Source organism: Balaenoptera musculus, chromosome 10 (genome assembly GCF_009873245.2).
Source record: "Balaenoptera musculus isolate JJ_BM4_2016_0621 chromosome 10, mBalMus1.pri.v3, whole genome shotgun sequence".
Lineage (NCBI taxonomy): Eukaryota > Metazoa > Chordata > Mammalia > Artiodactyla > Balaenopteridae > Balaenoptera > Balaenoptera musculus.
In genome coordinates this window covers 57,264,667-57,276,998 of record NC_045794.1, presented here as the reverse complement: position 1 = coordinate 57,276,998, position 12,332 = coordinate 57,264,667, and the positions used below count along the sequence as shown (strand labels likewise).

The 12,332-nt window shown below is 39.4% G+C and overlaps 1 protein-coding gene across 3 annotated transcripts in view; it reads left to right on the top strand.

The window, feature by feature from the left end:
• PTPRB (protein tyrosine phosphatase receptor type B) overlaps window positions 1-12,332 on the top strand; it is a 113,394-nt gene that overhangs the window by 58,605 nt on the left and 42,457 nt on the right. For all 3 annotated transcript variants that reach the window (XR_005021510.1, XM_036865996.1, XM_036865997.1), the window contains 5 exons: window positions 2,081-2,344; window positions 6,329-6,592; window positions 7,125-7,388; window positions 8,184-8,447; window positions 10,606-10,875. Coding sequence is in view for 2 of the 3 variants with exons in the window: in XM_036865996.1 (XP_036721891.1) it covers window positions 2,081-2,344; window positions 6,329-6,592; window positions 7,125-7,388; window positions 8,184-8,447; window positions 10,606-10,875 (1,326 nt within the window). In the remaining variant the exon portion in view is untranslated. The remainder of the gene's footprint in view (window positions 1-2,080; window positions 2,345-6,328; window positions 6,593-7,124; window positions 7,389-8,183; window positions 8,448-10,605; window positions 10,876-12,332) is intronic.

Genomic DNA, 12,332 nt, shown 5'->3' with positions numbered 1-12,332 from the left:
AGTCTAGCTGCGGTTCCAAGAGGAAAAGGAAATGGTTTTGTGAGCAAGTAGTCAGATGCTGCCACACAGGTCAATTGCCATCTTAAAATACCACAAGGGCTGTCCAGCGTAAGGTGCTATACTAAAATAGTTTGATATCTGAGATCACTTGATAAGTGGGACTTGTAATTATTTTTATACCTATATTTTAATGGCAACAGAGGTATCAATATTTGACCATTATATAACAGAAGTATGCAAAAAAGAGACAAGAAATTCTTTGAAGAATGATAATAAAGTCTTAAGGAGAGGACAAGATATGAATAAATATAAACATCAGTTATTTTATTCAAACACATTGAGTGCAGACATTATCATGAGAAAAGAGAAAAATGGGATATTACTATAGAAACACAATAACTAGAGATTTTGAAAGGTGCCTCAATTAGTAAATTCTGTACGTGGTAGATTGTAAAAAAATTCAATGGCTAAAACCTAGATAATCATTACCATCTACTCAAATTACTGAAGTATTAGTCAAGGTTGAAATAATTCACTTATATTTCCACAGAGTTGAAACATATATATAAACCCTCCCAGCTTAGATAAGGTGGCAAAATATTTAAAATTGAAGATATCAGATGTGCTTAACAAATCTAATTCTAACCTGAGAAAATGCTCATTCTAAAGAAAAATAAATAAATATTATATCTGTTTTTTTAAACATGAATTTATATTTTGGTAAAACTTTTAATAATTATATCTTTTCTAATAAAATGTTAATAGTTGCAAATATTCCCAGCAGTTTTGAAAAACAAGCATAGTTATTCTGAGAGCAACCAAGGGATATACAGATGGTTAGATGGATGAAAGAAGGACAGGAAAAAAAAAAGAAAGGAAGACATCAATACATACATAGTATGGCTAAAATTTCAATGTTATATCTGGGAAATGTCCATATGCATGGAACAGCATTAGCAGAATTATTTAGTAGAGTGCTGTTTATAATTTTGGTGATGGATAAGTGCTTGTAAATGCAAAGAAGACTTTGGGGATAAAGTCAGAGCATATTAGACGAGAAGGATTCTCAGAGGTCATCTAGCCAAATCCCGTCCATTATATGTGATGTACGGATATTGACAATTATATGAAAATATATAGCTGAAGTCAGTCAACCAATGATGAAAACAGAAATGCAGTTCATATATACTATATATTTTATTCTTATATTCACTACTGACAGTACTATTTGTCATGCATTTATTTCTAATACATGGAACTATTATTCAATAGCATGATCATTAATTTGCAGACTGTACTTCTAGCCAGGGAACTCCTTAAAGTCATCCACATCTTTTCCATTTTTGCATACTTGGAAAATAGTTGGTTCTCAGTAAATGCTTGTGACGCTAAAACCCCAACTGAGAGAAGCATATAATTAGGGTGGACATCAGAAAGGCCATTATTGCCACAGCATGTCTTTCTGCCCTCAAGTCCTGTCTCCAGACTTAACTGCTTCCAGGATAGGCGTTTAGGTTTATTTCTCACCACTAGAGGGCAGGAAATGCTTTGCAAAGGGAAATACAACCCTTTCACCTGTGTAAATGATTAGACTCCCCAGGAATAAATAAATTAATCACAAGAAGGTCGAAGCTATCCCAATGTCTAAGACTTTTAGAAAAGCTATTGCACTCTTCACATTTCCCCTCAAAAACCTTTCTTTATTGATGGGTTTGGTTCAAGCTCTTTCATTTAGATAGTCAATGTCTGTTCCCTTTCCTACATAGGGGACTTCCTGACACATTCACATAAAAAAACCTCCACTTAAAATACTTTACAAACAACCACACCATAAAAATGCAGTAGCAGCATCCTTGTATTTATGAGGCATCCAAAAGACTTCCTTGGATTTTTATCTTGGTTAATCTTATGATGTAAGAACTCTCAGCTTCCAGAAGCTACAGTGAAATCGTCACCCTTCCTTGACCTCATAGGTAATCAGATCTCCTGAGTCCACAGTCTTTTTGCCCACCGCAATAGATGACTCAGACTTTTGACTGTGCCTTTCTTTTTAAATGTTCTCCCCCCTGTTAAACCCCAGTCCCTTCCAGTGTGAGTGGAGTAAGGGTGAACAACTCTGGTCGCAATGACTACCTCAGCATATCCTGGCTGCCGGCTCCTGGAGACGTGGATAACTACGTGGTGACACTCTCCCACGATGGCAGAGTGGTTCAGTCCCTCGTGATTGCCAAGTCTGTCAGCGAATGTTCCTTCAGCTCCCTCACCCCCGGCCGCCTCTACAATGTGACCATAACTACGAGGAGTGGCAAGTATGAAAATCATTCCTTCGGCCAAGAGCGGACAGGTGAGGATCTCAGGAGGTACAGGCCTATAAGAACCAGCCGGCTATGTGGTTCAGGGCATCACAGATCTGCAACAATTCTGTAATGACGGGATTAAAGACCGTTGAGATCACAACATTATTACGGAGTCTTCATATTTTCACCCAAGAAGTTCCTTATGTGAGCAGATGTTACCTTTAAAGTAAGATGAACACCATTTTCATGGCTAGAATTCATAGTATATTCAAATATAGTAACAGGTATTTCTGTTTAGGGTTGCTAGACCCTGGCTCTATGGATGTTCACTAATTTAATCCTTATAAAGTCCTTATTGAGGTAGTTGTTGTTATTATTCCCATTTTACAGATTCTGATAAGGTGCTGAACCAAGGTTCAGGGTAACTTGTCCAACTGTTTAACTTGTTAAACAGCCAGTGCACTTCAGATCCTGGATTTAAACCCAGTTCTGAATGACTCCAGAGCCTACAAAGTTCTCTGTCCTGAAATCCTTCCTGAAATGTCTGTTGGTCAAGACCACTGTTCATCCTTTTTCACACTAGGTGAAAATGTGAACCTTTATAATTCTGGGACTAAGAGCAAAATCTTAGCAAAGGCTTTGAAGGCCTGGTCTTCGATGTGCTGGAAAGAACTAAGTTTAGACAACTACCATTTTCCCAATATACTTATGCTTCCTGGGGTTTACATCCGAGATTTCTGCTTAAGGTGAGATTAATATTTTATCAAATCTTTCCTGCTGAGCTATGATTTGATATTTGCATTTTAAAATGTCAGTTTTTCCATGAGAATCTGGGACAACTGACATCATCCAATGCCCCACCACAGGGTTTGGAGCCTAGTAGGCTCCAGAGTCATTCATTGAGTAATGAATGTTTGGTAAATGAATAATCAGAAATCACCTAGATCAGGGGTTTTCACCCAGTGCTTCGCAGGTAGACTTTAGGAAAGTAGTAACCCCCAAATTGTCCGTGAACTTGTTGGGGATAGGGCAGCTATGTGCATTTCTTTGGAAAGAGAGTGAATGGCTTTTATCAGATTCTCATAGTTTCTGTGACCTCAGAAAGTTAAGAACCACTGATTTACATTGTTACAGCATGTTAGCATTGAAAGTGTCCTTAGAATGATCTAATTCCATCTCATTTGAGATAAAGTCCCAGAGAGACACTGTGGCTTCTCCAAGGTCACACGGCTGAGCAGTAGCCAAGCCCTACTGCACTCCAGGGCTGTTTCCACTACGTCATGCTCTCCCTGAAAGAACTAGTCACGGATATAAAGAGATAGTCCCTACCCTCAAATTATTACGTATGCCGATAAGCACAATACTGACTGAGATCTGATTTCTATTTACAAAGCAGCCTTATGTCAGTGTCTTATGTTGATTAATTTGGAGCCTAAAAATTGCCAGAAATTAAAGGATATGTCATCCAACCACTAGCCCCTCGCTTCCCCTTGGTGTCAATTCATGAATGTTTCCTATTCACATGACCTTCATATTGCAAGGCCTTGTGCTAGGATTGATTTTAAATGCAAGAAAAGTGATCCTTTATTCAAAGCACCCTTTTGATGCTTTACCAACATGAACTTGGACTTGGCACGTGACTAATCAAGGCAAACCACTGCCCCTGACAAGTCAGTTTAACTGGAGAGTCGTGTCTGAGTTGTTGCCTTGTTGATTTTGGCTGATTGTCTCAATGCCTTCTACATTTCGGGTGAAAGTGTCAATATTTCTAATTCTGTATCACACCATCTCACCATACAGCAAGGCAAGTCCCACAAATTACCCCCAGTTCCACCTGGAGAGCCCCTTACTGACTTAGCATGGTATTCAGCCTGGTTTTTCTTCCTGCCTTGTCTTCAGTAAATTGCCTGGATCATTGACCTTTCTTAGCCCATACTTACAGTATCACTTCAGAATTTCTTCTGTACAAGTCTGTGATGACTAAATTCTAGCAACACTCTGATTGGTTCCAGATAAATATCTTGAAAAAGAGCACACCTGCCCTTGCTCCATATCTGTGGTGAGATATATTCCAATACAAAAACCAGCACACATAAGCCAACAAAGGATAGTAATGCAACTTGTAGGTGTTAAGAAGCTTCATGAAAAATGTAGCTTAGATACCAAAATATTGAAATTTCTGGGTCATTTCATGCTTTGGAAGAAAGTGGAAGAGAAAACTTGGACATAGACGTGGCATGTGGTCAGAGCAGAAATCCCTTAACATAAACCAAACACAGACAGAGGCCACACGACCCAGAGAACATGCTAATATTAAGATAGAAATTTAGGGCCCTGGATCTGATTGAGTTCATACTTCTTTTTTTTTTTTTTTTTAATTTATTTATTTATTTATTTTTGGCTGTGTTGGGGTCTTCGTTTCTGTGCAAGGGCTTTCTCCAGTTGTGGCGAGCAGGGGCCACTCTTCATCGCGGTGCGCGGGCTTCTCACTATCGTGGCCTCTCTTGTTGCGGAGCACAGGCTCCAGACGTGCAGGCTCAGTAGTTGTGGCTCACAGGCCTAGCCGCTCCGCAGCATGTGGGATCTTCCCAGACCAGGGCTCGAACCCGTGTCCCCTGCATTGGCAGGCGGATTCCTAACCACTGCGCCACCAGGGAAGCCCCATACTTCTTTTCAGTGCTCCTTCTCATTAATATTTATAAAATCCAGTTATAGCCAAATAGTAATGAATCTAGGGCCTACTTTTGAATTAAAATACAGCCCCAAATGAAAAAATAGAATATCCTTAATATCATGCTCAAAATACAGAATTGCCTTATTTTACAGTGTTCCTGTTAACAAGCACTGATTGACTGATTGATCAATTGAGAAAAAACCCATGGGTATACAGATTTGTTTGTTTGTTTGTTTATATGTTTATGGGGAATGTCAGGTGCAGAAAGTTGGATTAATCATAATTCTTGGTTCAGGATCCTGTGCATCAGTTGCCACTTTGCCACTGCTATTTGGTTTTATGGCATTTAATTAAATTTAGACATTTAGTTAATAATTTTTAGTAATTTAATATGTACTTGAGAAACCACTACCCAAAATAAAAGCTAGGGACTTGATAATAATCTATATCAGATCATATATTTCACACCTCACTGGTCCACCCCAAAGTAACCATCATCTTGACTCTTATTTTTCTCTCTTGCCTTCCATCCTGCAGTTTTATTATTTATGTAATCCTAAAATTATATTTTTAAAATTTTAGTTGTTTTAATACAAAAAAGGTATTTTTTATGCAGTATGTAATCTTTGGGGACTAAGATTTTTCACTTAGTATTATCTTGATAAGATTCATCCATATTTTGTGTTTTGATATTAAGGGCGAAATCCATATTTTTGTGTTTTGAGTTAAGAAAAGTTGTGACTGCTGTATAGTATTTCACTGTGTTTATATACCATTTCATTCATCCAATCTCCTGTAGATGTCATCCTCTCTCACACTTGGTTTTATCAAGTTTTTAAATTTTGCCAACCAAATGGATATAAAATGGTATTGTGCCATGGGCCTGACTTGCATTTCCTTGATCACCAATGATGTTGAACATCATTTCACATATTAATTACCATATGTGTTTCCTCATCTTCCGTTTTTCTTTTGGATTGTTTATACTTTTCTTGGTAACTTATTCTCATATCTTGAGTCACCAAGGTATGCTGGAATTATTAATATCATTGCCATCATTCATATTAATCATCAGTTATTATGTTTAATGCTCCATTTTGTATATGACACTTTGTGTAGGCTAACAACAGGATTAGAATTAATTCATCAGGTCTGTAAAAAGATCCATTTAATCAGTCCAAACAGTGTGACAATCTTTCCCCTCCAGAAATTTGTGATCTGAAGGTCTAAGATTTTTCTTTTAAATGCACATAGTAAAAATCTACTCACTTTCCTTTATCGTCCTGTGTTGTCATCTGTGATCAATTGCTCCCTCAGAACCATTAAATCTCTAGCTGTTTTCTGTTCTCTTTTGCAGTGCCTGACAAGGTCCAGGGAGTCAGTATCAGCAACTCAGCCAGGAGCGACTATTTAAAGGTATCCTGGGTACATGCCACTGGAGACTTCGATCACTATGAAGTCACCATTAAAAACAAAAACAACTTCATTCAAACGAAAAGCATTCCCAAGTCTGAAAACGAGTGCATATTTGTTAAGCTAGTTCCTGGACGGTTGTACAGCGTCACTGTTACTACAAAAAGTGGACAATATGAAGCCAGTGAACAAGGGAATGGAAGAACAAGTAAGTGGAAAGATTGCACAATTTGGTAGTTGGTTGGGACTTGAAGGTCATCGAGGAAATAACTTATCTGAACCTTGAATTTTCTCTACTTACTGATCAGTAAATTACATTCCCAGTTAGTCTCAGTTGGAGCTAACATCATTCAGCCAAGCCATGGCCTATAATTACAGAATATTTATTGGCAGATAAAAGCAAGCATAGTGGGGGGGCAGGAACACCAAATTTCTCATTTTTCTTCCCTGTCCTCCTGCATTGTAGCATTTAAAGTTCTAGATGTCTTGTTTTATCCTATGATTGAGATCAAAACTCATTTTATAATTATATTCTACCAATACTTAGCATATAAGATTTATGCCAGGAAAAAAATTACAATTTTAATAGTTGCTTCCAATTTTTCTTGTTTAATTATGCATGAAGTAGCTGAAGTGGTTTATTTGGGAAAGGGAGATGTTTGCCAGTTCTGTGAATGTGATTCATAAATTATTGTGTAGTAAACTCTGATCAGTCACTTTTCTGAAATGTCTTCTCATAGTCCCAGAGGCTGTTAAGGATCTCACATTGCAGAACAGGAGCACTGAGGGGCTTCAGGTGACATGGACACGAGCTGATGGGGACGTCGACCAGTATGAGATCCAACTGCTCTTCAACGATATGAAAGTATTTCCTCCTTTTCACCTTGTCAATACCGCAACTGAGTATCGATTCACCTCCCTCACACCAGGGCGCCAGTATAAAATTCTTGTCTTGACGATCAGTGGAGATGTACAGCAGTCAGCCTTCATTGAGGGCTTCACAGGTAATTGGAAATCTGGCTCTAGAACCTGACTAGATAGTGTGGTGTATTTAGCCTGTTGGGTAGCCAGGCGTTTTGGTTGAGGATTTAAAGGGCTACGGGGTTGGGAGGTGGCAAGAAGGGAGAAGGTTATCTTGATAGTGACAATAATGTTGTCCAAGCTGGTTTAACAAAATTAAAGTATGATGTAGGGGGAGAAAAAAAAAGCTTTCTGAAAAATAGCATTGAATTTATATGAATAGCTGTTGCCTGTGAGGCATACAGATTAAGTATAAATAACCTGATTGGTTGGCTGGATATTCCTTCTTTGGAACTCTATTAGAGAGTGTTGCTATAATAGTTAACATTTATTAAGAGTTTACTGTGAACTAGACACACAGCAAAGTACTTTATATGTACATTTTGTTCAGTCCTAACAATTTCGTGGGCTGGTCGCTATTATTATCATTGCTGTTTTTCGGATAAGGAAACTGAAACTTACAGGGGTGAAGCAGTTTGCCTATAGTCCCACAACTAGTAAATGAGAAAACCAAGACTTGGACCAAGTCAATCTAATTAGCGCCCACTATATAACTGGCATTCTTCATTTCCACTCACTGGCCTTGATGTCCCTCTAAACTTCCCCCATCAACTTCAGCTCAAGCAGAAACGTCAGAGAAAAATGGTAGATTGATACCAGTTTTTTTCATATGTATTTTTTCAGTAGATGCCAAAAGGTAGGAAGCACGAAACTTTTAGTTGAAAATTTCCACAGTTCATTCTCTAAGTGATGGTTTTTTAATTTATTTTCTTTTTTAGTTCCTAGTGTTGTCAAAAATATTCACATTTCTCCCAACGGGGCGACAGATAGCCTGACAGTGAACTGGACTCCAGGTGGGGGGGACGTGGATTCCTACACGGTGTCAGCGTTCAGGCAGAATCAAAAGGTTGAGTCTCAGACCATCCCCAAGCTTGTCTCTGAGCACACGTTCCACAGGCTGGAGGCCGGGGAGCAGTACCGGATCATGATCGCCTCTGTCAGCGGGTCCCAGAAGAACCAGGTAGATGCGCTCGGGCGGACAGGTAAGTGTCTCCCTGGAGAAGGGCCAAATAGTTCTCCATAATGGGACAATGGATGGGCTTGGCCACTCACAAATGGAAAATATCCAAATTCAAAACCACTAAGTTCGTACAATTCAATGTGGTTTCAAGAGCCTTTCTCATATTTTTTTTCTTTGCATTTTTGTTTCTGAATAGAGCGATTCAAAAACAAATGAAAGGTAATTAGAAACCAAATCATGTGAATAGATTTTTATACTTGCTAAGGGATATAATAGCTGATTCTCTAACTCTGCGTGTTTCAATTTTACCCCTTTCTCAAAATTCTTTAAAGAAAAACACACCTGTGCCATCTACTTCATTTCTGATGAATTAATAATGTATCTGTTTATTTATATTAATATCACTACTCACATAGTACTTTCAAAATAAAAATAAGCTATCAGCACCACTATAAATGCCAGGCATTTAAAATGATCTTTAGCCATACTACAAGGTAGAGATCATTATCTTCAATTTATAGATGAGGAAAGTAAGGCTTAGAAAGTTTATAAAACATTATCAAGGACACATGTAATAAGACCTAGAGCTATAATTCTAATCTAGGTCTATCTGGCTCCAAGCGTCATGCTCTCTCTACTGTGATACAATATGTACTAGATGTCTTCCATTCTCATGACCACTTATTTAGTTGTGGGGCATGGGCCTCTGTACTGTGCCCTTCTCTGTCTCTATTTCATATACGTATATCTCCAACTATATGTCAAGCACTACGTTAGAAAATGGGAATTCAGCAGCAAGATAGAGCCCCTGACCAAAGAAGCTTACAATATAGTGAAGGAGTCAGGTAAAAGGCAACTAAAGTATAGCACGATAAGTGCTAAAATAAAAGTAATGATAGGACACCATAGGAGCAAACAAAAAGAGTCAGGGAAGGCTTCCAGGAGGAGGTAACATTTAAAAAGACACTAAGAAATTATCCTGGTGAAGTATGTGTTGATCTGGTTCCAGCAGAAAAGCGAAGGCCTGGACGGGAGAGAAAGCATGGCACATTTGCGGAGCTATACACTACTTGTGCTAGAATAACGATGTGAGCCATGTGGCCAAGTAGGTAAATGGACCTAATTTCGAAGGGCCTCGTATGCCTTGTTAAAGTGTTTAGAGTTGTGGGTAGCCATTAAAGGGCCATCAGCATGGCATGCTATGAGAATCTGCCAGACACTGTGTACAGTTAGAAACAGTGGGAAGTGAGGAAGCAAGAGACTTGCAGTACTGTGGGTGAGAGATGATAGTGTCCTAGGCTAGTGAGGAAGAGAAGGAGAGAAGTGGAAAGACCCAAGAGATGTAAGATTTAGGAGACAGGAATGACAAGACTCATGTTTGATTATGTAGAAAGGTGAGGGTGACAAGTTTCTGACTTGGACCAAGAGTTGGACCAAGACTTGGACCAACAAAAGGCAATAAGGAGGTGGTGGGAGGGAGATGAGCAGTTCAGTCTGGGCATCTTGAGGGTTGGGGGGGTGTCTGTGGAACATCCAGAGAGGGATGTCATTTGCAAAAATAGAAGAGAGATCTGAACTGAGAGTTTAAATTTGGGAGTCATCACCACATGGCTAACAATTCAAACCATGGGAGTAGATGAGATCTCTTAAGGATACTATGTAGAATGAGAAAAAATATAAGCTTAAGACATAAAATATTATTAACAAATAATACTATCTGGCCTTTCACATCAGGAGCTGTAGTACAAACACTGTTATATGCTACTGCTTAGGTCAAGGCTTGAAGCTTTGACTTGAGTTAATCTTGGGAATGAAAGTCTAAACAAGCGACACCATTCAGTCATCCAAACTGTATTCATTGAATGTAAATTTGTTCAGCATTCTTCCACTTTCTAGATACATCGATATGCATCACTCTGCCTATTTATCAGTGTCACTTCCACTAATTTTTCTACTTGTTTGACTTCAAGATCCCATCTAAATCAGAGGAAAAAAAATAGAGAATCTAAGCAGTTATACAGATAATTCAGGCCAAGAAATACTTTCTCCTAAGGGCACATGGAAAGTGTCAACGATGCAACCATGAGGCATCGTCTTCCATCTGCAGTTGATTTAGAGAAGTTTTTCTCAATTGGTTACTTAACCCTAAGTGATGGAACTGGCCTCTCTTTTCTTTGCAGTCCCAGCGACCGTCCAGGGAATAACTGCAGACAATGCATACAGTAGTCACTCCTTAATAGTAAGTTGGCAAAAAGCTGTTGGCGTGGCAGAAAGGTATGATATCCTGCTCCTAAGTGAAGATGGGATCCTCCTAAGTAACACGTCAGAGGCAGCCACCACTAAGCAGCACAAATTTGAAGACCTAACACCAGGAAAGAAATACAAGATACAGATCCTAACCGTCAGTGGAGGCCTCTTTAGCAAGGAAGCCCAAACCGAAGGCCGAACAGGTAATTCGCACAGCTTGTTGTTTCGTACAATACCTCCCTGTCTGCTATTCCTTAAGAACTGTCGGGCCAAAGGGATGAAGCAACACTGGGAGATGATATATATTTCTTGACACAGCAGGGACATTCACCGTGATTTGCCACTTCCGCCAGTCGGCCTATTCACACAGCTTTCAGCCCACGACACTCCAGTTCAGATTTTGCATCAAAATTGGCTCTATTCATTTCGTATTTTTGCTGTAATAAATTGCCACAAACTTTGCAGCTTCAAACAACACAGATTTATTATCTTTTAGTTCTGGAGTTCAGAATCTGAAAATAGGTTTTATGGGGCTAAAATCAAGGTGTCAGGTCACAAAAGGGCTGTGTTTCTTCTAGAGACCTCGTGGGGAGAATCCATTCCTCACCCTTTTCAGCTTCTAGAGGCCACTCACGTTCCTTCCAGCAATGGCCTCACCCCAACCTCTGTGTCTGTCACCATATCGCCTTCTCTGCTCTCTTGCCCCCCTCTTCCATCTTTTAAGGACTCTTGTGATCACATCGGTCACCACTCGGACAATCCAGGATAATCTCCCCATCTCAAGATCCTGAACTTAACCACATCTGCAAAGTCCCTTTTGCCACATAAGGTAACATATTCACAGGTTCCGGGGATTAGGACATGGACATCTTTGGGGGCCATTATTCAGACAGCACCACTGGTCTAACTGATTGTTTATTTATTAAGCACCTAGGTCTGAAAGGAGTTTGATGTCGATAGGGACATAAAGATAAATTAGGCATGCTTCTTGTCCTGGAAGAAGTGACTGACAATTGGGGGAGACAGACACATGGACAAATAATGACAATACATTGTGATAAGGGTTGTTTGTGAGAGAGGAATGTCCAGTGTCAAGGGGAGCATGGATCAGGTGGAATTGGGAAGTCTTCTTGAAAGTGACCTTTCAGTACCGTCATGAAGGATGAAACAATTCTCCACGTGGAGAAACTCTAGAAGGACACCCAATGCAGACAGACGACCATGTGCCAAGACAGGGAGGCGTGAGAAGGAGCAGTGAGATTTTGTGGTGGCCGAAGTGTGTGTTACATGGTGGAGACGTGAGGCTGGAAAGGCAGGTTCGGGCCAGATTACATAGTGCCTGGCGTGCCTTCCTCAGGAATTTATTTTTCATCTTATAAAATAAATAAAAGGAGACAATAAAAGCCAGAGAGTGAATGTTCTATAATAAAAATTTGTACTTTAAAAAAAAAAAAGGTAAATCAGATGGCAATGGGGGATAGATTAAATGGAGAAGAGACCAAAGGTGGGGAGACAGGCTCATAAATGCACTTGTTATTGAGCACCTACTGTGTGCCAGGCACTGTCCTAAATGCTGGATACACAAAAATGAATAAAACAGCCTTCGTGGTCATCAAGCCTATATTCTAGTAGGGGAGAAAGGCAATGAATAAAATAAAGA